The sequence below is a fragment of the Pimephales promelas genome, chromosome 1 (genome assembly GCF_988280905.1).
Source record: "Pimephales promelas chromosome 1, fPimPro1.hap1.1, whole genome shotgun sequence".
In the NCBI taxonomy this organism is placed as follows: domain Eukaryota; kingdom Metazoa; phylum Chordata; class Actinopteri; order Cypriniformes; family Leuciscidae; genus Pimephales; species Pimephales promelas.
The window spans coordinates 29603251-29627902 of NC_142769.1; the positions used below are offsets into that span (position 1 = coordinate 29603251).

Here is a 24652-nt window from a genome sequence, read left to right on the forward strand (position 1 = left end):
CCCACCTCTAACTGCATTTCCTGTCGAAGGCCATAGCTGTGCATTGTTTTGAAAATAGATTGTGTAAAACATCACCTATAATGTGAAATGGAAAACATTTTTCTTTAGAGATGGAATCAGGTCAAAAGTTATTTGAACGTTCCAGCATGAACTACAGCAACAAGCAATAGCAGGGGAAATATAGCTGAAGCATGTTTCCCATCTGGCCCTGCAAAGGTCATGTGCTTAAACTCAAAACATTCTGTATTTGCTTTATTGAATACTGTGCTGTTCTTTTAATGATTAAAAAAAAAAAAGTTAGAGTTATTAGATAAAACAGGCTTGTATCTGGGTCACCCTTATTGTTGCTTTTGATAAGTCTGTCTTGTTTTAGGCCCTTTCATGCTTTAATAATCATGTATGATTTTTACTTTGGAACTCACTATGACAGAAGGATCTCCATATCATGAATATCACTATTATTATTATTATAATAGTGATATTATAGTGATATATTATGAATGATCTTGCTGTTAGAAGTAATTTATTAATACCATGTAAATTTATTTTAATGCTGACAGTCACAGCAACTTCATATAGGGATTTAAAGGGATAGCTAACCCAAAAATGAAAATTCTGTCATCATTTACTCACCCTCAAGTTGTTGCAAACCTGTATGAGTTTCTTTCTTCTGCTGAACACAAAGGAAGATATTTTGAAGAACGATTGGAACCAAACAGTTGTGGGGCACCATTTTCTTCTATATATACTATATATAGAAGCCATATATATATACAGCCATATATATATATATAGTGCCAAACAACTGTTTGATTCCAATCGTTGTTCCAAATATCTTCCTTTGTGTTCAGCAGAAAAAGAAACTCATACAGGTTTGCAACAACAGAATTTTCATTTTTGGGTGAGCTATCCCTTTAAGGTCTACTAGTTCTAAGAAACTTATAAGAGATCCATGTTAATTATCTAACATAAAAATTACAACTCATTAACAGGTTGTATTTAGATGGATTTTTTGGATCTGTCTTTAACTTACACCTCTTACTAGTATTCTTTTATTATTATTTTTGGACTAACATGTGCGCAAAATGAGCAATGCATTTATTTTGCAATTTATTTTGGATCACCAGTCCAAAGCTTTTCTCCTGGTTCAATTTAAACTGCATTATTTTTGAATACTTTAGTCACACTACACTTGGTGTCTCTGCTGACTGTGTTGTGTCCGCTTTACTGAATACTGTCTTCTCTACACTAAAGGATCTTTTTGAATTAATTGTTCTTGAGTGCAAAACTGTAAAAATGTAATATATAAGGGCCTGGTTTCACAGGATTTCACAGGCTTCAGTTCAATGAGGACGTTCAAGTAGCTTTTACAAACGGGGCTTAGATTAAGCTAGCATATTTTCTTTCTTTTTTTTTTTTTGCATGTGTTTTCTTCAGTTGCGGCTCGTTTAGCTTTCTCGTCCACTGTACAATTAGGACACTTAAGTAGTTTTTACAAGCGTGCCTTGAAAAAATATTACTGATGTGCATCTTGAGATAAAACAATGGCACATAATTTAAGATATGTCAAATTGCTTTCTGTTAACATGCACTTTAGTCTGGGACTGGGACTAGGCTTAAGCCTTGTCTGTGAAACCAGGCAAAGGTTTTTTTTTAATGAACACAGATAAGAGATCAATAATTACGGACACTTAAAATGAAACATTTAAATTGATGTACAACTGGGAAATTCATTCAAAGATTCGTCATAAGGGTTTTGTCTTCTGTTTTACTTTATTAGAATTAAGAGCGTCATATAAAACAGCTTAATTGTTAATGCAAATTTCTTTAATTAAATGTAAAAATTTTGAACAATCATAAATCAAATGACAAAAGTTGTCTTTTTACATATATTGCTTTCCAGTAAAAGTAACATAACAGTAGCAAGGTAGAACATTTTTTTCATGATGCCACATGATAATAATGAAAGAAATGACAGAACATAGAAAGCAGGTTACAGAGTTAATTCTTGGGTTAAGAGTACGCAGAACATTGCCACAACTGCAACACTAAAAGTCACGTTCATCGATTATTTTAAGGGCATTCTTCACCCAGCTCAGCCCAGTGTTCACACAGATACGAAAACCCTTCTGTGTGACAAGACTGTAAGAAAGAAATGTTTACAGTTTAAAAACACACAATACAATTAATTTCTAATACGCAATATTTATGATGACAAATTACATATTATGAAAGTTTAATACAATAATTTGCCTCTATTGATTACAGAAAGAGGAATTTAAATAAACTCACATGACTCCAGGCTTAGTGCATTCCGGTCTCGTCACTATGTAGGAATTAACTTTAGTGATGGGGATTTTTCTTGGATAATAATCAAAACAGCATTCGCCTGGCATATTGGCATCTGTGTTGTAAAAAGTAATTTATTTATGTGATAAAGTGATTTCTCAAAAACATTAATCATCTAAAAGTTAATATACACATTGTAAACAAATCATTGTATCATTAATTCACTTTTAGAAATGAGTTTCACACTGACAAATAAATGTTTATTGATGTATATTAATTCACACCATTGAACAGATAATGAAGGATTTGTTTGACTTACTGTTTGCCAGTACACCAGACTGGAGGAATGCAACCGCCAGAAGTCCAATAAAAAGAAAAAGACAATAATGACCCATGGCTGCAGATTTTGCTTCTCAAGGTAAAACTGATAACAAGGATATGGCCAACAAACTTAACCATGGACTTTAAAGGTAGAAGGGGAGGGGGCGAGTGTGGTTTTGGTAAGGGGTCAGGTTATAGGTGAGAAAATGTTCCACTGCGAATCATAAGTGAAAAAAAAATTCTGCTCACAGTTCTTACAGGAAACAGTTATGCGGTTATTTCATGTAGCAAAACTGCAACTCACATATGACTCACCATATGAAGTCTATAGTGCCATTATTCTCAATGTTAACATTAATAAGGTGATGAGACAATGGACCATGAATATATTCAAGTTTATTTCTATATTGACACAACAAAAGCAAAGGCAGCACTATATGACAAAAGGACAAACATAAGAACAAGGACATAGTTAAATCGTGTTGAGCATCAATGCATGCTCAAATAACGTCTGAAAGCTTCAAGTGTGGGGTTGCATGCACACAGTCTGCATTTGAATGCTTATAGTGCTTAAATGGATGAATAATAAAAAAAGAGCTAGTTTTGACAGGCAAACTATTCATACATAGGCATAGACACAATACACTGAACATTCTGCTGCCTTCATCTTATCACCTGATTCGGTTAATTCCCACATAAACAAAACACAAACATAGCAAATACAATGCACAATACATTATTGCACTTCATTATCAACATCCCCCGTGTTCGTGGATGCCCTACACCCTTCTAAACACGAATTGTTTATGATGTACGCACTCAAGTACTCACAACATAACATTTAAGATTGTAATGATGACTTTTTTTTTAATTTCAAAGTCATAAGAAGCTGATTGCACTATCAGACACATATGAAGTCTTTTGAAATCTTTTTTGAGTTATGTATATATTTTCATAAGTTACTTCAATGATTTGGACAAGAGATAAAAAGCCACTAACAAAGCCATCAACTCCTGGCGCTTGATCCGAGATGTACAAGTTGTTATTAATAATAGATTTTTTTTTTTTAATTGTTATACATAAATTGTTAATATAATAAGTTTAGGGCAATTAATAATTAACATGTTACCATGCCAACATTAACATGATATTATTTCCTGGGGTTCTTATTTGGTAATGAACAAGAAACAAAACATGAACTTGCAAAGAGCATAGTATAACAGACCTATGAAATCTATGAAAAAGAAAAAGGAAATGTGCAAAGCAGCTTATTGCAGTAGTTTGGTTTAAACCACAAAAAGTGGGAGGATTTCCTTCGATCACAGTAATCAAAAAGCAGCAAAACCTCACCACCTTATCTTGATAACATCTAAACATAAACTTACGACAGTGAGCAAGATAACACGTGCCATTCAATATTCTTTGCAGTGCCTTCATAGATTGTTAACATATTACTGTGTGTACATGCATTGCACACATGATATACACACAAGGGGATTGAGATCGTTTTCTCTCTCTCACACACACACACACACACACAAATATGCTAATCAATATAATAAATAAGCATCTGGATGTTTAACGTTATACTGTCAAACCAAAAAAATGTCTCCATAAAATTCTCAATGAAAAATATTCACAAAAATGACAAACTTAAAAAAGGTGAAAAATGCTGTTATTGCTGTTACATTGTGGTCCCATAAATATTTAGTGCATGTTATTTACACAAAACACATTAAGACCATGAAGTACACTATTTGTTAAAATTCAAATTCATAAAATTTTGTATTCATAATACGTTTTGCCTGATTTTAATCTTGACATGATGCATTAATAATTTACTGCAGTTTCTTTGTCATTAACAAAGACAATGTCAAATATAAATGTTAAAGGGATAGCTCACCCAAAAAATAAAAATTCTATCATTTACTCGCCCTCAAGTTGTTCCAAACCTGTATGAGTTTATTTATTCTGTTGGAAACAAAAGAATGTTGGTAAACAAACAGTTGATATAGTAGCCATTGACTTCTAGCATGAATGCTAGCCGAACTTAGCCCCGCGGCCGCCCACCACATTTAAGGGTGCAAAGTTCGGTCTGGACTTGATCCGTTGTGAAGCAAGTACGTCCGAACCAAAGCTGTTCGGACTAATAAAATTGTCAGGGCGGGCTTTATACGACGATGAACAGATAATCGATAAAACCACATCTCCAAACAGCGTTTGGCTGAATTCGTTTACAACAAAGAATGGAGAATTTAGATGTGTAGATGTGTGTGCCATCGCGTCTGTTATAGAAGCTGTAGACAGCGCATTTCATTTAAAAGAGGAATAGAGAACCGCGATCAAGGCATTATTTGTCGATCCAATTGAGCGCCCCATAATCACAGCCCAATGGAGCAGTATCAGACTCACATTCTGACAAGAATCAGGCTAATTGACTTCCATAGTAGAAAAAAAATACTAATGGAAGTCTATGGCTACCGTCAACTTTCTGGTTACCGACATTCTTCAAAATATCTTATTTTGTGTTCAGCAGAAGAAAAAAATTCATACAGGTTTGGTACAACTTGAATTTTTGGGTGAACTATCCCTTTAAGATGAGCTGTACATCACAAAACCATAATCATCTCTGAACAGGTTCTTCTATCTTTCATCTACTTTCTTCTCAACACTTCAACCACTATGAGATCCAACTTGCACCGCATGTTAAAGCCACATTCATCACACTAAATTCTTGTTGTGTAGGCATGAATGGAAGCCAAACCTCAGAAGAAATATATCAGAGTATATCAGAAACAGCATGTTTGGTTTTAGACTGGCACAATATTTTCGAGAAAAAGAATAAAAGGGAGAAAGAATCCAGTAGCAATACCACAACACACTGATATATATCAGTACCCACTCAAATCTCTGAATAAAGACATTTGTGAGGACAGAAACATAGAATACAGACACAAGCAGTAAGAGGTAGAATAAATGATAGTTTTTGATAAGAAACTTAGATTTAAAAAGTAAGCAAAAAGTCTTAAAAATAGTGGTGGGATTCACTGACATTGCATTATAGCAAACAAAATAACCCCATGATTTGTGTAGTTACAGTTTTTTTTACCACATGAAACTCCCTTTGGGGAAAAGAGGTAATTTGAAGTCAGTATACTTCCACACATTAAAAACAACATGAACAAAGAAATAAAAACAATCTCAGAAAAACACAGCCAAAATATATTACTTTATTTCGCTTAAATGTAAATGCCACGTTTAAACTAAGGGAGAGAAAATGATAAAGCCAAAGACAAAGGGTGAAGGAGTAAATAGTGGACAGAGACATGGAATAGTTAAGAACTTCACAAACTCACATTGCCACACCAAACTGAGAGATGGAGTGTACATTCATGTGATGTGCGGCCTCCGTTCCAGCCCCGTGAGATCAGTTTGTATTCCAAGCATCAGTTTGTAAGGAAGAGGACACAGAGAGGCCACTGGAACTGATATTCTCTGATGAGGTACCAGAGGTATGCAGGAATACCCATGCACAGTCAACATGAGTTTCTCTCTTAGTTTCTGTAAGGTGGAAGGGAACACACGAGGATGCATCCTTAGCGTTTCAGTTGTGGACTGCCCCGGTCTTGTCCTTTCTGCAAAGCCTGAAGAACCTGGAGGAACAGATGAGGGAAAAGACGACTAGTTGAGTCCCATCAGATTAAACATTTTTAAATAAAACTAAAAAACATTTCATAAAGTATTCAGACTCTTTAATTTAGCCCATTCGTTGCTTTTTATATACATTTCAAAATGTTAAATAAACTTTTTAAAAGGCTGCAACATAAAATGTGAAAAAAGGAAGGGCCTGAATTCTTCCTGAATTCACTGTATAATCTGTTCAAAAGTCTAGTGTCATTAAGATTTTTTTTTTAAATATATACTTTTATTCAGCAAGGACAAATTAAAGCTGCAGTCTGCAGTTTTTCCTCTTTGTCGCCATCTCTGTTTGAAATCTGCAATTGCAGTCATTCGCGGAATTATCAACTTTACGTGAGTTGTAATTCGACAAAGCACAGCTTGGATGAACACAATGCCATCTGAAAAATGTCATCTGAACTAGTAAGAAACATCAACTTTTGTTCTAGTTCTGACACTGCAGTAAATCGCGCTGATTAAATAAAAAAAAATCACTTATAAGTTATCATATCACGCAAAACCATGCAAATGAAACGTTGTTCTCAATTGTTAATGTTAAAAACGTTAGCATTGCGTGACTACATGTAATGTCCTTCCGATATATATCCTTGTTTTCACATGTGTTGCAGTCTCTTTTTTTCTGTAGCCACTCCGAAGTCCGAACGAAGTCTTCTGCATTTTATAGCGGGTGAATCTGTTGTCACTGGTGATTGTCATTCGAACCCTTCTGGATCCGCCATCAAATTAATAAGTTTTATTATATCAAGTGCTGTGAGAAAAGACTATAAATCTCCACCTCCAACATCCTCACGCGCAATATAGTGTATACTTGACGAGACTCTTCTTTATGTGTACAGATGTGACATAATGATGCAAAGACATGCTCGAATCTCCCGCGGAAATCCACCAGTAACACTGGAATTAAACTGGCTAGTTATGTATTTCTCAAATTTATTTGGGATAATTTTTAACCCAAGAAAGCTACGGACTGCAGCTTTAAATTGATCAAAAGTAAAAGTAAAAGCCATACGCAGTGTAAAAACAAATATTCCAATTTCAAATAAATAATGTTACTTTGAACTTTCTATTCATCAAAATATCCTGAAAGATAAAAATGTTAAGCAGCACAACATACATTTAACAAGTCAGAAATCAGAAATGTTTCTTAAGCAGCAAATCAGCATAATTATGATGATTTCTGAAGGATCATCATGAGACACTGAAGACTGGAGTAATGATGCTGAAAATTCAGCTTAACCATCACAAGAATAAATTACATTATAAAATATATTTTAATAGAAAACAGTTACTTAAAATTGTAATATTTTCACAATATTATTATTTTGATCAGTTAAATGCAGCATTGGGAAGCATAAGAGACTTTTTTCAAAAGCAATAAAAAAAACTGACAGGCCCCAAGTGTTTGAATGGTAGTACTGTATGTATCATTCAGCATAATTCAGTGTATATGTAATCATTACAATGCATGAGACAGCTTTATGTGTGATAGTTTAGAAAAATATGCGCACCTGTGGCCATTTCTTGTTCTTGCTGTTCATGTTGATGGTGGTTATGCTGGAGAAGATCTCCTCAGCAGAGATACAGTCCGGCAGGCGTGTCAGGAACTGAGCAATGTGGATAAAGTCCATGTGTGTGAGGATGTCCTCATAAAGATGCAGGATACCCAGTGCAGTGCGGAAGAGAAATTCCTCACCATCACGACAGAACACGTCCCACACACGACACGCAATGTCCAGTGGGAGTGATTTACTGTACAAGGTGAAGATCCTACATAGACAAAAAAAGCAGACCTCTGATAAACAAATCTATACCTCACAAGACTCAAGGTTACGTTTATGATCTGAACTTTACAAGAAACAAAGTAACTCACCAGTCAATTAAATAAATATCAGAGGACAGACTGTTATTTTTGAAATGTGCAAAAAGCTTTGGTAGATTTTCTTCAAAGAACACTTCAAATGCTGCAAAGTACGTCAACATCTAGGGAAGATTAAAAAAAAAGGAGCAGATGAAGAGTCTTGTCTAATTATGATCTTATTGATTGCACAAAAACTGCGCATAAAACTCACAAGGCTGTGGTCCACTCTGTAGAAAGCCATCTGACAAGGCTTGTTCAACAAATTGGCAAATGCAATGAAGGCATCAGCAGTGTTCATGTTGAGAATCAACACTGCTGCTATAAAGGACATTCCTTGCACCTACACAAGAAAACAGATGGGGAACAAAATGACAAATACATAACAGAGACATGTTTGAGGATTTATCTCTAAAGTCAACATGAAACAGAATAGTCTTTTCTTCCCTATTGTGAGTGACATAAGTGAAGTTGCTTCTCGAACATGAAAAAAAAAAAAAAACATAGGGTGAGAATTTGTCCCTTTTATCCATTGGGAATTGATTGGATCGTTGTAGCTTGCTATTGCTGTGATCTCATGCAAGTAGATTAATGATTACGAGTGTACATGAATTAAATTAAGAAAATAGAAAAAGATAAATTATAACAGATACTGCAATATTCGTTTAAAAAAACAAGAATTGTCCATTTGAATTTCATTGTGACTTTAATGCCGAGCGAATAAATGAGTGATGTTTATCAGCTCAAAAATAGAATCTACGTGTTACCCCATAAATGTCAGATCAGTGCCACCTTTCTATATTCAAACTGATAACAAGCATAGGCGCAGAGTAACCACACTGTTCCGTGATAACAGTCTTATTCAACAGGTATGTGTTGTTAATGGGTAAAATTAAAAATGATTAATAAAGTCAAGTACTAAACTAGGCAGCTAAATTGTATTACAGGCATTCTCATTTAAATTGTTGCATCATACCAGTGGAGGTGTTTTTGGGAGTGTGACAGAAAAGCTATTCTTAATTTTTAAGTTTTTACAATGTGACCTTTACCCCAGCGTCTATGTGGAGGTGTAAGTGCAAGAAGACTTTGGCCAAACAAATGATATTGTGGTGCAGTGAGCAGGATGTAGGAGCGCTGTGCAGCACACAATGCTGTGGCGCAGCAGAATGAGGTCTAGGGCTTTACGAATGGTGTGGGTTATAGCTGGAACAAATCTGCTCATCATACCCCAGCAAACCAGCTGTACAACACAACATCTATGTCAGTTTCTGTTTTACTCTATAAAGATCTCTTTATATGAGTCAATACTCAAGCAAACTAAAGGTTAAGACAGTCAGAGAGGGCTTTTGCTTGTAAACAGTGCAGTGGTGCGGGCATTGGTGGTTTTAAAAACTAGACATAACTTGAGTAAAACAAGACGGGTACTTACATATCCCACATCGGGACGATAGCAAGTGTAAGCTCCCAGAATGCTGTGCAATACATCATGGTATGGGCCACCCTGAAAATAAACGGAAAATCAAATAAAAAAATATGATGCAAATCAACAGCAGATGATATAAATCACCAGAAACAGAAATGCACCCTACCTGTTGGAATATACAGAGATTGGGAAAGGTTCTGGAAATGTCTAACTTTATCAGTTCTAGACTGGCCTCTCGATCAGCATGAGACAGGCCTGTATCTAAAAATTAAGCAATTATTAGTTACAAAAGTACATGAAAGCAAATGAGTTTGACAGAAAGAAGAGATTGTGATAAATGACAAAATAAATGGACAAAATAAATGGACAAAATAGCATGAAAGAGGATAGTAAAGATTTCTTCTTTTTTTTTTAGGTTAAAGAAGCAATTCCAGCAAAAGTGCAAGGAGAGAAACGAAGCTTAAATGCATAACAATCACCTTCACTCTCTGTTTCTGCAGAAGCCGTCGGGGCTACAAAGGCATTCCACTTTTCCTTAGCTCTCGCCAAACAGATGTCATACAGCTCTATTTAAAACAGATAGACACACACAGAAAAAAAATGTTATTTAAATGTTAATGTAAATATGAAATCAGTATTTGCTTTCTAATTAGACCCCCAAGTCAAGTCAATTCACATTTATTTATATAGTGCTTTTTACAATATAGGTTGTTTCAAAGCAGATTTACAGAGATAACAGGAACATAATGCAACAAAGTTTATTTCTAGAAGAAAAAAGCATCACAGTCAGGCTTAGGTAAGTTCAGTGATGTTTCAGTTTTGCGGTAAAAAAGTTAATTAATTTAGTTCATTTATATATACTGCATATAGCCGCTCTGGAGAAAACCGTGATGTCATCGTCCAGCCCTAGTGATAGAGTAAGGTTATTACATGTCACTTTTTATTAACCAAATTTGCTCGTAAATGGTTAGTTCGCCCAAAAATGCAGTGACGCTGCTGACGTGTTATCTGGTGCATCAGTCTATTCGGGTTCAAATAAATATGGCTGGGTAAAAAAAACGCAAGTATTCCTCTGTTTAGAAATCATTAGACATGTTTGCGAAGATTGTTTTGCTTAAAGTGTGCGTCTCCCTTAAACTGTGAAGGAAGCCCGGGCGCCCCAGATAACATGTCAGCAGCGTCACTGAACGACACACACTGTCCGATAGGCAGCTTCTAGGGCTGCATGACTAATCGCAATTTCTATGTAATCGCACTTAAATTGAGATGGCTTATTGCGATTTTTCAAGGGTTGCAATTATTTTATATGCGGAGCTTGTCATTGATGTATGGCTCTATAAACGCTGCTCCATCTGAAAGCACAGTGAATTTGAAGCACTTATAACATGCATTTGAAAAGGCAACAGCTTTTCAAACATGAGAAGCATTTAATAGCCTCTTGTCCAACAAAAGACAACATTTAATAACATGATTTTACTCCAAACTCAACTTACAGTTACTGGATTTTTGTATCCTGATTACATAACGCCGTTACATGTATATATAGTACGCCGAGTATAGAGTAACGTATTCCGTTACTCCCCAACCCTGCGCATGAGTACTTTGCTTTTGACACGCGTATGTAACAGTCATGTATCCAGTCTATTCTCTGCTGCCTGCATCGACCTAAAGCTTAGACTTTTCATCATCTTTTGAAGTATTAAAATCATTCAGTATTTGTAAGCCATTGCAATATGCATATCGTGATATATACATTTGCGATATTTCAAATTCGATAGTGACTGTGACTGTCCAAAGTGTAAAAGCCTTTTTAGTCTTTTCCAGTATGTGCTCATATGCGGTGTGCATGGTTTTGTGTGTAAAATCAAACAAAACACACATTCGTACCATCTGTGATGTTCAGGTCATTTCCTATCGCTAGACTCCAGACTTTTCCCCTCACACTTGGTGGCAGACCTTGCCACCATAACTCTCTCACCCGCCTAGATGAAAACCTGATGAAAAGAAAGACAGAGTGAAACAAGGTATTTCTCTTCCGATAGTTGTGTATATATTGTGACTGTGTTTCTCTGAGCACATTTTTAATTCTTACATTGTTTATTTCATTTTTGGACATTGTAATATTTTATTTATAGGGTAGAAGAGAGATGATAGGATTTAATAAGAAAAAGAACTGGAGCTAAAAATGTTGCAAGCCAAATTCAAACTCACATAGCTTGCATAAGCACCTACGCTCAAAATATCAGCCCAAAATATCATGTACTAACTTCTAATCAATATCTCTCACTAATCTTACATTGGACAATACACCTCTTGCCAAAGATGACTATTTTCAGAATATTTTTTGGCTACTCAATCTATTGACTGTTATTTAATTATATGGAATATCAAGAAGTGACATTTGTTTGTGTGGCTACAGACTGCGACAATGAATTTTGTGTTCTGACTCACATGCTTTGCCAGTTGGGTAATATCTCCTGACTCCAGATAAGCGCAGCATTGCCGATGCTTTCCTCTAGTTTACACCTGTCCTCCAGCTGTTTTTTCCGTTTCTGGGCCTCTTTCAGCTCTGCATAGAGAAACAGAGAAACACAAAACACATACAGTGTGAGAGAGTAAAAGAGGGGCAGTGAAATGGAAATCTGTCTCTTTTACAACAGCGCCCTCTAGAGCACACAAACAATTGATAAAGTTCCGATCCAACTTTTTGCAACATCTGCCAGTGATGAACTGAGAATATTTACTGGCCATAAATATTTCTTACCAGTCATGAAACAGTATTTTTCATTATGGTGTGTAATGTGTTGTTGCATGCATATAATCCGTGGACCCTGTGCTCACATATACAACAAACATATGCATGAAAAGAAAGTCACCTCTCTTCTTGGCCTGAGCCACCATCTCCTCATATTCTTGTCTGTGTTTCTGGGTTTCTTCCTCAGGCTTTGCGGGAAGATTCCTACACAATAGATACAAATAACGGTCAATTCACTTTTACATTACTGCCTGTGAGAGTCATATTCTGTCAAACTTTACATCTATAATACGTGTCTTGATCTTAATTATCCCTATGCTTTAATACATATTAGTAAGTAACTACTAGTATGGTGCTCCTGTCTGTGAATGGTACAATGTTGCATGGAAGATAGAGGTGATTTCTTTTTTTTTTTAGAAGAGTGCTATGCAGGGGCGTTTCCTCCAAGGAGGCAAAGGAGGCAGTGTCTTCTCCAAAAAACTAGATGAGAAAATAATCAATATTGCAAAAATAAAACAATGCAAACATTAGAGAAACAAGTGACTTTTACACTTTTTTAATGTAAAGTAAAATTGCCCAAAGCGACACTCTCAGGTAAAGTTACAGGCTTCCCCATTGACTTAAAACATAAACTTACCCATATTCAACATTTCATTCAGTAACATTAGGCCATTTTGATTTATATGCCATTATAGTTATCATTATTTTTCATATGTATCTGCTTACATATGAGATCTCTCATTTCTGCTGCCTCTTTGCCTGTGTTTTTTTATTTGGATATACTGTACTCGTCCGTGCCTGTGATCAGCGTGTACAAGCTTGATGACTGCTGAAAATAAGTTAACTATTAAAAAGAAAAGTTGAACATTAGTTCGCAAATAATATTGTTTAATTTATTACTGTCTTTAGTTATAATTGTGGAATAAATGTTTTTTTTAAATGCTTAAAAACACCAACTTGATGATTTATACTTGGTTTTAATAAATAGATTATAAATTACATTTATACAACTTACAAATAAAATTATATTTGGTCTTTTTTTTATGCAATGTTAATTTAACTAGGAAAATTAAGTGTAACCGGGACATACATTTACATTTGATATATATTTATATATATAAATATATATCTCAAAAGTGAGGGCTAATTTTGAAACACCACTGCATACCACTGATGGAACCTCTATTTTTGTTTTTCTTTTACTGATAATAAAGGAATAAGAAGTTTGAGGATACTAGGGGATAATATTTAACAGATTTACAGAGACATAGGCACACACAAAAAGGCACACTCACGCTGGACGGTTCTCCAGTATAAGGGCTGTGGTTGAAAGTGGCTCAAAGTCCAGGTTCTTTCTTACGTTCTTCTTGGGAGATGTGGAATTGCTTGTGTGTCCACTCCTGCTTTCATATTCCTGTAAAAATAGATCGATTCATTATTTAATAGCATATCTATAATAAATAATAATGTCGTTTTTTAAATAATTTTGATTGAATTCTCTTTATTCTCAATAAAAAGTCTAATTTAGCTCTAATTAATGTAACCATTTTTTGTATTTTATTGAAAAACTATAGAACAAATACTACCATGACGTATATCTCCTCACAATTAAAGGCACACTATGCAAGATTTGTACCTTAATAACAGCTTCAAAGTCGTTTCGGTGGTAAACAAAGTCATAGTAGGGCGAATCATCCTGGTAGTAAAGCTTGGGGGGACACCGCCGGAAAAACCAGCAATGCAAGTTTGAGAGCAGCACCCCTGACAAATCTCGCGAGAATACCAAAATGCTTTACAGCAACGATGTCACACACATCAACAACAACATATGAAGTCACTGCGCGCATCCAAGAAAAAGGAAAAGAGATTCGGACCGTGCTAGAAACCAGACAAGAGTCCCACTCGGTCAAGCTTTCACTCATCACTCGGTCAAGCTTTTCATCTCACATAATTATTAGGACATATAAGCCTAGAGGTTGTAAATAGTGTAATTGTGCACAATTTGCTAGCTATTATAATAAATTGTAATAATCATGTCTAATGAAATCATAACGGCCAATGTTATGAAATAATGTGACATACATTTAACTTTATTGATGTCATCTGACATTTTGTAATGTTTACATTACAATCAAAAACACAAATGGAATTATAAAGTAGTCCTACAATATATATAGGCTAAATAGCTTAAATACTTGTGATTTAGCAGAAATCATGTAAAAACGTTATAAGCCACAGCCAGTAAACGGCAATTTTATTATTATAAAGTAGTTTATAAAACACTTGACATAGTTATTATTAACCTATTATTACCATCATCAGTAGTTCAGTAGACTGCAGTAACAGGGGAGTTACGGTTATTTACGGCAGTGCAAGTACACCAAAGCGGCCCTTGGGGTCGCTGTTTCACAAAAACATCAGAGCTGCATAGTGTGCTTTTAAGATAGTATACACAATGGAAGCAGAAGTTCTCAAACCAGCAGGAACTGAAAATAATAAATGTCTTAACAGAACACAATATGTCATGACAGGCTCAGATGAAATCAGAACAACTTGCTACTGTTACAGTACAAGTTCCCTTTACAAAGTTCCATGTCATACACTGTTGTTTACCCGCCTGAACATCTTGCATCGCATCCATCTTTAAATTCTCTGTTTTGGATGATATTCGGTCGAATTTGTATATCCAAACAAGTTGAAAGAGGAAGAGTAATATGTTGTTTTATTTGTGCAGTCAGAAAGCACACACTATTGCACACTGAACTAAGTGAATATAAATAATTCATTTGACCCCACACTGCACTTTCTCAGAGATAACTAGACAAAATGACCTACATTTCTTCTATGAGCCAAATAAGTTTAAGAAATGGACATTAAGTAAGATTAGACGAAGAACTCTTAATTAGTTCTAAGAGTAAATGTGGGACAGCCAACAAAACAAAACAAAAACAAGCAAAATATAATCGACCAACACACACAAATGTGTTCACACATGAACACCAGGTACACCTACTACGACAGAATCTCTCTCGTTCCACGTCATTTCCTCCCCACAAATGATTGTTTTTCTCTTTCTTCTCGTTCCCCTCATCTTTTCTTATTTACCTGACGGAAAACAACGAGGGGTAAAGAAAACAATCAATAAGGCATGAACTCACCATGAACGCTGCAGTGCTGTTGAGACATTCAGAATCCAGCGTTTCAGACACTACACTACCATTGCAGTATTTTCCAAACTATAAGCTTAAGTGCCTTGTAGACAGAAAGGCAAGGCACAGTAGCAGAGGAAGACCGCAAGGAATATGGGACACACCCTGAGAAACAGTAGCATGATACTTATGTGCTCCAGCTCCTCTGCTATTATTGCTGTCTCACTCCAGCTAAGTTACTTGACACTGTTTTTCTTTGCCCTCTTTCGCTCTATAACTCCATCCAAACAAAGCACCAAACAGGGAGGGCCTACATCAGAGGGATGCAGAGGATCTGATCTTGTCCCTTGCTCCTGTTGTGTCCATATGCGTGTGTGCATGCTAATGTTACTCGTCATCACAGTGCTGAGAGAAGATCCATGATTTACAGGCAGCCATACTAATTGATCCCAGCTATTAGGAGCATAGAGCTCTCTGCACTGCAGTTTCATAAGATCAGTGCGCTCTGTGTTCTGCTGTGCATGCCTGAGTCATGTACAAGGATGATGCATTTAATCTGTTTTACTGTGTGTCATCAATTCTCATGAGCTTATAATAAGATATAAAAAACACATGGTCAGGCAATCCCACAAATTTTAGTCTGTTAAGACTTAACAAATAAAACAAGTAATGGTAGCGGGTAGAATACTGCAGTTTAAAGTCAGGACTAAAGCATATTAAGTTCATCTTAACTCATCTCTTCCAAGGAGCCACTGCAAGAGAGCCTAAATAAAACAGCAACTCTAAACCAGTCACCCAATACCTCAATCTTCCATTACAGCAGCAGAGAACAAAAACGAGAGATAAAGACAGGAGTTGGAGGTGGGTGAAATCTAGATGGACACAGGGAGGCTGAATCACTGGGGTTCAAATTACCTATAGCACATTGCAGGCCTGTTGTTTCTCTGTACAGGAAACAAAGCCCTATTCACAACAATGCCATAACAAGACTGCAATGCAAAGCCATTTGATTGATTCATGTGCAACAATTAAAAAAAGAAAAATCTAAACGAATTGTTGTCCTGCCCTGCCCTTACAGCGATGCACACATCATTAGAGAAGAGACTTTGCTCTGAGGGGGAAAGGAAGGTCAAGTTTTTGGCTGAAGACTACGATGCCACATGAATTTAAACAAAATGCACTGATAAATAATTTATAGTAAACACTACAGTATTCCCAAACTATACAAAAGTATACAAAAACTAAGAATTGTCCATTTTGAAGGAGACTGAATTTTTATGGTGACTTTAATTCACTTGTTAATATCCCCAAAACAGCTCAACCAATGGCGTGGGTTTTGGGCGGGACTACATCTGATCGGGGAAGCCTCTGGGAAACCAGTTTCATTCATTTTGCAAGTTTGTTTAAACTTTAAGCCAAAACATGAACAATACGGACACTAAGACATGACAAAGTTATGAACACTACTTCTTGAACCTATTTCATTCAGTTCATAAATGTGCATAAATACAAATTTTAGAAACCTCCCTTTGATTTAACTTAAATAAACGTTATTCTTTGTTAAATTGTAAGTACATTCCTCTCGTACATTATAAACAGAAATCCACAATTAGAAACAGGATTATTTTCCTAGATAAAGTAAAGCATAGCTTGACAGTAAATAATTTCTTTAAGGGATGCCTATTAATATTTCACTTGTAAGTGCTATTTATTGGTTAATATATAATTACATATTTGAAGCGGTCATGGGAGGAAAGTGTTAGCCTGCACATTTTTAACATCAACATTGCTAGGACATGTATGACAAATTAAAAGAATACATTTAAAAATTACTTAAAATAAATATGAAACATGTGTGATGTCATCCAACTGGAAGTAACCATAGACTCAAACTAAAAAAATCTGCAGATTGGATGTGACATTCAACAAATAATGTTGACTTCTTGAGACTGCAAATCAATGCAAAAATCTGGGCAAAAGATGTGTAGAGTATTCCATCCATTAATTTAATAGCAGCACCTCAAATGACTTGCTTAATACTAAGAAATACTAAATATTCAAAATTAGTAGAGCCATGCTCAGTGAAGGGTGCTTTTTACAGTGTTTTTCAAACAATTTTTTCATAAATTCAGGTCAACCTTACTACATACAAAACCACTCAAAAAGCAAGTGTTTTGTCTTTTAAAGCTGCAGTCCGCAGTTTTACCTCTTTGTCGCCATCTCTGTTTGAAATTTGCAATTGTAGTAATTTGTGGAATTATCAACTTAGCGCAGCACGGATGAACACAATGTGTGCAGCTGTCAGTCACCGCGCCGCTGTCGATACTGGCATTCAGAATCACACATTATACTTTTTGGAAATATGACCTACATAATAATTTTTACCAGAAAATGTCATCTGAACAAGTAAGAAACATCCACTTTTGTTCTGGTTCTGACATTGCAGTAAATCGCGCTGATTAAATCTAACAATCACTTATAAGTTATCATATAACGCAAAACCATGCAAATGAAACGTTGTTCTCAATTGTTAATGTTAACATCGTTAGCACTGCGTGACTACATGTAATGTCTTTCCGATATGTATCCTTGTTTTCGCATGGGTCGGTTTCAGTCTCTTTATTTCTGTAGCCACCCCGAAGTCCGAACGAAGTCCTCTGCATTTTACAGCGGGTGAATTTGTTGTCACTGGTGATTGTCGTTTGAACCTTTCTGGATCCGCCATCAAATTAATAAGTTTTATTATGCTGTGTGCTGTGAGAAAAGGCTATAATTCTCCACCTCCAACATCCTCACAGGCAATATAGCGCATACTAGCCGAAACTCTTCTTTATGTGTACAGATGTGACATGCTCGAATCTCCCGCGGAAATCCACCAGTATTAAAAACAGTATTACAAGCTTACTGCTCTGAATTGAGCTAAGGCAAGCAGACAGTATTGAACACTGGCTGGTTATGTATTTTCTCAAATATGTATTTTGGATATTTTTCACACAAAAAAATCTACGGACTGCAGCTTTAAAGTCTTATAAAAATGAGCAGGTGTGTAAAGTTAACGTACCTTTGGTATTTTCCTTGAGTCTTTGGTTGAAAATTCTTTATGTGGAACTTTACCAAACAGCTTCCACCCAGGCTCTTGCTGTCCTTCCAGTGCACCCGTGTCCTTCATCCTCTTAGCAAAAAGACTCCTTACAAATATAGAAAAGAAGTAACAGAACTGAGCACTACTGAAAATGAACTGGCTCTATATTTAAGCAATATGTATGCCATAAACTCCACATTAATTTAATTATAAAATAGTTAGTTCCAGTCCTCGATTCTAATTGGTCAATAGACCGCTTTTCCCGTCCCCTGACACGGTAGTCATTTAACAGTTGCATCTTGATAGGGGCCAAGCACCGAAGGTGCGGAGGCACCTATTGTATCTGTTTGGTTGTCATTATTATTCTTCAGTTTCTTCTTCTACTTCTTCTGACTTGGCGTCTATGGCAGCCCAGAGAACCATTTGTGGGAAAGTTGTTTTGGTTAGACATTCTGATGAGGACAGTCCCAACATTAAATACACCAATTTTGGTGTCTCTAACTCATTGCCTCTAGCACAGCGTTTCTCAAAGTGTGGGGAATTGAAATTGGGATTACACATAGTGTCAGCCATCTTTTTTGGAAGCTAAGCTAGCAGGCTCTTGTTCTGTGGAGAAAGCAGAGAAGTAACTTTAGGGGTTACCGTCCTCTTTTTCCTGGACATGTCCGGCTGTCGATGTCCGGGATTGCAACGGAGTGATTTAGTGGAAGATGGGGATATGGAATATTGTGGAGCCAAGATCTGAAGTTTATTATAGTCAAACAAGCACTGGGTTGAGGCAGCAAGATATTATTATTTTTGAGAGGACAATAAATTAGAAAATAGTGATGAAAAAATGAAATAACTGTGAAGGAGAAACACAAGCATACTCTATATTTGGAAGTTCAGATAGAAAGGGGCAAGAATTTGCCATGTACACAAGTACAATGTTTTTGTTGGCAGTTCCACTAAAGGCTTTTCCCTCTGTAAACATTTACAAAATCAGCAAGTGTATGATGCCAAGTGTTTTAAAATCTGCTCAGGTTTGAAAAGTTGTGTGTATTCCAGTCTTAAGGAAACACCACTTGAAGCAATTGGAGTATTTCAACTTGTGCTGCCTATAGGTGTTACAAAAGGCTGAATCTCGAAAGAAAAGCGGAAACTTTTCAAATGTACCTAAGAAAGATGCATACATGAAAGATAAAATGCAATCAAAAATTGTAAATTAGGGAAAAAGATGTAAGCTTGTTGAATAATATTAATGCAACATTATTTGAAAGGCAACATTTGGATAAACTTGCACAGGCTTTATATGACATTACTGAACCAATCTGGTTTCTTAGTGCGAATTTAACAACAATACAAGTGCAAACGCAACAATACCTGTGGAAGAAGTTGGCGAGTGGTCCCAGTTTCTTGGGCCTAGCCTCATGAGGCGTAGAGACACCCACTCCCTGCCGTTGTGGGCTGCTCAGCTTGCCGTGTAGGTTAGTAGGGGGTGAGAGGGAATTATCAGAACGGTGCAACACATCATCATTTTCAAATGTAACAACGGCGCTGGACTCGGATGTAACCATGAAGTCTAGGAAGTCCTCATTACTGACTGACAATGTGGCAGAAAACTCAGTACTTAAACTGGACACACTGCACACTGAAATATCATCACTGCGGTTCAATGTTCCCTTGCCTGCTGCACTGGAAAGCCCACTTGCACTGTAGAGACGTACTAAATCAAAGTCACAACGAGGGAAGGTGGAAGACTTGAGTAAGGAGCCATCTGAAATATCCAAGTTAAGTGTTGCTGGATTATCATCAAGTGGCTTTGGAACCACCAGCTCAGCTGTGTTGGCCCGAGCATGAATGTGCTCAGGTGGGTTGATCTCAAGGGTAGGGATACCCGAGTCCTGAGAGGCCAGGCTACTGCGATCCTCATCACCTGCGCCGTTACATGGAGTGAATAATTCGCAGCCGAGTGAGACATGTGGTGGCTGAGAGCATGAGGGCATGAAATGGTTGACATGGTTTTGGGTGAGAGGCTTGGGGGCACTCCACAAACACTGTGAAGACTTGATTATTGATGAGAGCTGGGAATCTAGAAAGACAAAATTACAAATGTTGATCAGTCCTTACAAGTAAAACGCTAATATCTATAAACATCAAGCCATATGGGTGATTTTTTAAAGCTAACAGATGTAATTTCCATAAATGGGATTTGATAGCATTCTATGGTGGAAATGACAATGATGAAGAAAATGGCTGACTGCTTTGTTTTGATAATTCTAATTTTACAAAAGGCATTTTATGCATAGGGTCAGGGTTAAGAGGCAGTTTGTACGTAAAAGAAAATCCAATTCTACTTTTGACTTTTGATCTGTCATCATATATATTTAAAGGTCAACTGGAGATAAATAATTCATAATCAAACTAAAAAAAAAAATTTAACATATCTCTCTATCCACAACACCCTACAAGGCATGAAAAAAATAAAGAAAAACAAAAGCGGTACTGGAAATTTTCAGCCCGGAAATCTTCCAGACTTCTCCTTCAACCCCGAAACACAACACAATGTGTAATTCAAAAAATGGGTAAAACACCTCTGAAATAATCAACCCAGAAAATTCCTTCATATTACCACAGTACATTGTAGCCTATGTTTATATACTTTTGTGCTGCAGATTTTCCATTGGGTGGCAGGTCTGTGCTCTTAGCCCTCACTATATTCCCCACATTTCAATGTTCCAGGTAAGCATGTCAAGAAGAGTGATAAGACTCAGTGTGTGTGGCTGGGTAAACACATCTCTGAGTCTTGTCTGGGTAAAACAAAAGTACAACAACCTTTATCCTCTAGTCGTAACACACCATTGACCACTTATCTCCACATTATAGAGTAACATGAAAACTGTCCAGGAGTCGAGAAAACAAGCTGAAACCAGATTAAAAATGTGACCCAAAGACCTGAGGAAACATCACGTCAACACTGTCACGTCAGCTGTCCTCAAACATCCTTGATAATCTACAGGACAATATTTTCCATCAAAATTTGACAAAAATAGCTCTCTGACTCAATGAGGATAGAGGATGAATGACTGGAGAGCGGAGGGCCTGAGGACAGCACAATAGCACATCAACAGCACATCAAAAAGGTGGAAAATAGAGCAACATAAGCTCACTATTTTGTTTGTCATGTTTTGTGCCTAATAAGGATGCAAAATATACAACAGGAGAGGGAACGAATAATACAAGCTCTACTGGTTCTTCTACCCCAATTGAATATGGTTCAGTGTGCATCACAGGTGTGTGCAGTTGCTCATCTACTGCAAAAGAAACAAAAAATGTGCAAATAATCTACAAGCCAATACTCGATTGTGGACAGAACATGCCTTAAAGTGCAATCAGAATCTGCTGCATTTGACAGGACAATAATAGTTGAATTGCCCAACAATACACACCTTAAACAATAACAACGCTTTCACAATTTCAATGGTGACCCAGCCCACATATTTCTCACATACAAAGAATTATTTTTGGTCTTTGTGTTTTAAGGTTTCTGTGTTCCTACAGTCACAGAGAAATAGCTAAGTGATTTTGATTAAATTTTCAAATTAATAATTAGCTTTTCAACCAAGATCATAGTCATAGAGCAATGAAGTACCTCATGTGCTGTTAATGCTTGCAAAATGAGACTTGCTCTCTGATGCAATCAGCATCCCCTGAATTTCACAAAAGCACCAAAGACAAACTGTATTTTTTTTAAGGAACTGCAATTTCATGACAGAGAGTATATGCTGACAAAAGTTAGCATCGGGCTACAACATTTAAAAGTATTTTGTGTTTAATGCTAATAAAAACAAGAATCTTGAATCTTCACTCATATTAGATTTACATTCAGTCATTTCACTAATTTTAATTAGGTATAGAGTTAATGTATACACGGTAAATAATATTCAATTTTTCATTTCATTGTCATTTGCGATGCTTCATGGAATTGTAATTTATTCCCTCATTAAAGTGGTTACAGTCTTGTATACGGTGGCCGAGAGAGACAAAACGCTCACAAACGTGTCACTGCTTGATATACAACCACTGATGATGAATATTCGGTATTGATGAGAGAAAAGAAGACAAAAAAAAAAAAAAAAAAAACGATACGAGTGCGGACTAGAACGAAGACCTCTGACAGACTTGGCAAAAGTTCTACCACTAATATTGTATATCATTAAATGACAAATTAAACCCACTGTACAATAATTGATTTCTGGTAAACATAATTTACCATATTTTGTCATATTTTTCTAATTGTAAACATAATGTACATAATATAACAAGGTTTTCTATTTTACTAGTTACATTTCAATCGATGGCTTTGAAAAGCAGTTTGACACTATCCCGTAGTCTCATTTCATTATTTTATTGAGGTGGATGCTACATTTATTAAATTGTCAATAATTTGTTTATGCTTCATCTTCTGTGTTCTAATACACATCTGAACATGTTAAACAGACAAATCAAAAATAATTCTGTTATATATAAACTTTTTTTCCTTCATTTTTTCTAAAGAACTTTTCTCTTATGCACAACATAAGCGAAATAATACTAATAATAATGCTGTTACCATTTTGACATTGACTCTAAACAAGCAGCTTGGAAAAGGATATTGGGGGATGTATCACTTACATACAAAGGGCAACAAAGTTACTTTGAACTCACCATCGTTGTTCTGAATCTGACAGTTTGTGTTGCTTTCACTGGACGTAAGTTCTGCTTCTGCCATGTTCCTGCTGCAGGTGAAGGGATGCGTGTGCGTCCATCACCCCCTCACTTTCACTCCATAGTCCATACCCTCCAATAAACGATACATCAAATACTATTGTTATTGTTAGCTTTACACTCCTACATTTTATGCATCATCTACTCTCTAAACTTAACTCAAACCCATAACTTTTATCATTGCTGCTGGTGCACATCACTCTTCTCGGTTCAGGAGAAGTTCAATTTTTTACATTACGGCAAGTGACAGACTGAGCTCAAACTTTATCCAAACTTCGGCGCACGAGTAACGCTAACAGCGGCGCTATGAAAGCTAATGAAAAGTATCTTACCTGTTGTGACGCTGCCAGCGCCATTTTAAAACCTCCTCGCCGATATAAACGTGTAAGGAAAGCATACGAATCGATAAGTTCACCTGCCCTGACAGAATGAGGTGCAGGTCTGCCTCTAATAAAGTAAGAAAACTTGGTATTTCCACTTGTAGCAGTAATGTCGCGTTTCAGGAATACAAAACGTCATTTAAAGAGGGGCAGAGCGTTTTGAATCTGTTGGGACATAATGCGACAGTCAGTAAATCAGGAAGTGACCTTCAGTGCCCTATCAACATTGTACACACTGCGCGACGCGATAAAACTACAACGTTCCCATCTACGCAGCTGCTTGCAGTGATATATAGCAATCTTCCATGAGTGATTGTGGTTTTGTCGCCTCGCGTGAGGTTACAGTTTGTTTTTGCGTAGATACAGTTTAATGCTAGTTTTAATAAACCCAAGTAGGTGGTGTTTTATCAGTATCCAGTAGACAGACTGTTGCTATAGTAACTAAAACAACCCCCAAACCTGCATCAGGCTGATTAAAGTGAACGTCCCTCATTCCTCACACCATCTCTACAATGAAAACGTCTGACCACCTTTCGGTGAACAGTATTTCATCAGTTATACTGACTGTATCTAAAATACATTTACCTAAGAAAGAAGAGCCCACCTGTTTGCTCGTAAATGCATTTGATGTTACTGACAAACGTTAAAATTTGACTTTCATTTCACCACTACCAGGTAATAACTTATGAATTAATACATCTGGAACATGCAATATTTGTAGCTGGATTTTATTAGAGGTACATCATACATACACTATAGGCTGTAAGTTACAGTGTGATACACTGTGGAGAGGCCTCACATTTTAAAGTGAGTGGACCCTGGTAAAATAGGGTGGACCAAAGCCTACTCTCAAAATACATTTTATAATATCGGACAAAATTATTTTGACAATTAAGATAAGTTAAATGTGATTTATTCTCAGCCAACAGTTTCATGAAAACAAAATCCAATTA

At 36.3% G+C, this 24652-nt stretch overlaps 2 protein-coding genes across 2 annotated transcripts; both read right to left on the reverse strand.

The window, feature by feature from the left end:
• Positions 1 to 1805: 1805 nt before the first annotated feature.
• On the reverse strand, positions 1806 to 2779 carry ccl36.1 (chemokine (C-C motif) ligand 36, duplicate 1). The gene is made up of 3 exons (XM_039656033.2): positions 2609 to 2779; positions 2293 to 2404; positions 1806 to 2142 (listed from the first exon to the last, which is right to left on the reverse strand). The coding sequence occupies exons 1-3, from the start codon at positions 2682 to 2684 to the stop codon at positions 2049 to 2051; spliced, it is 282 nt and encodes a 93-aa protein (XP_039511967.2). The 5' UTR covers positions 2685 to 2779; the 3' UTR covers positions 1806 to 2048.
• Positions 2780 to 2986: 207 nt separating this feature from the next.
• tbc1d14 (TBC1 domain family, member 14) lies at positions 2987 to 24112 on the reverse strand. The gene is made up of 15 exons (XM_039656027.2): positions 23652 to 24112; positions 23260 to 23392; positions 19936 to 20644; positions 18553 to 18679; positions 13638 to 13756; positions 12464 to 12546; positions 12039 to 12156; positions 11475 to 11581; positions 10067 to 10153; positions 9754 to 9848; positions 9594 to 9665; positions 8379 to 8507; positions 8180 to 8289; positions 7818 to 8076; positions 2987 to 6263 (listed from the first exon to the last, which is right to left on the reverse strand). Exons 2-15 carry the CDS (start codon positions 23321 to 23323, stop codon positions 6207 to 6209), a joined length of 2136 nt encoding a protein of 711 aa, XP_039511961.2. The 5' UTR covers positions 23324 to 23392; positions 23652 to 24112; the 3' UTR covers positions 2987 to 6206.
• Between the last annotated feature and the right edge of the window lie 540 nt (positions 24113 to 24652).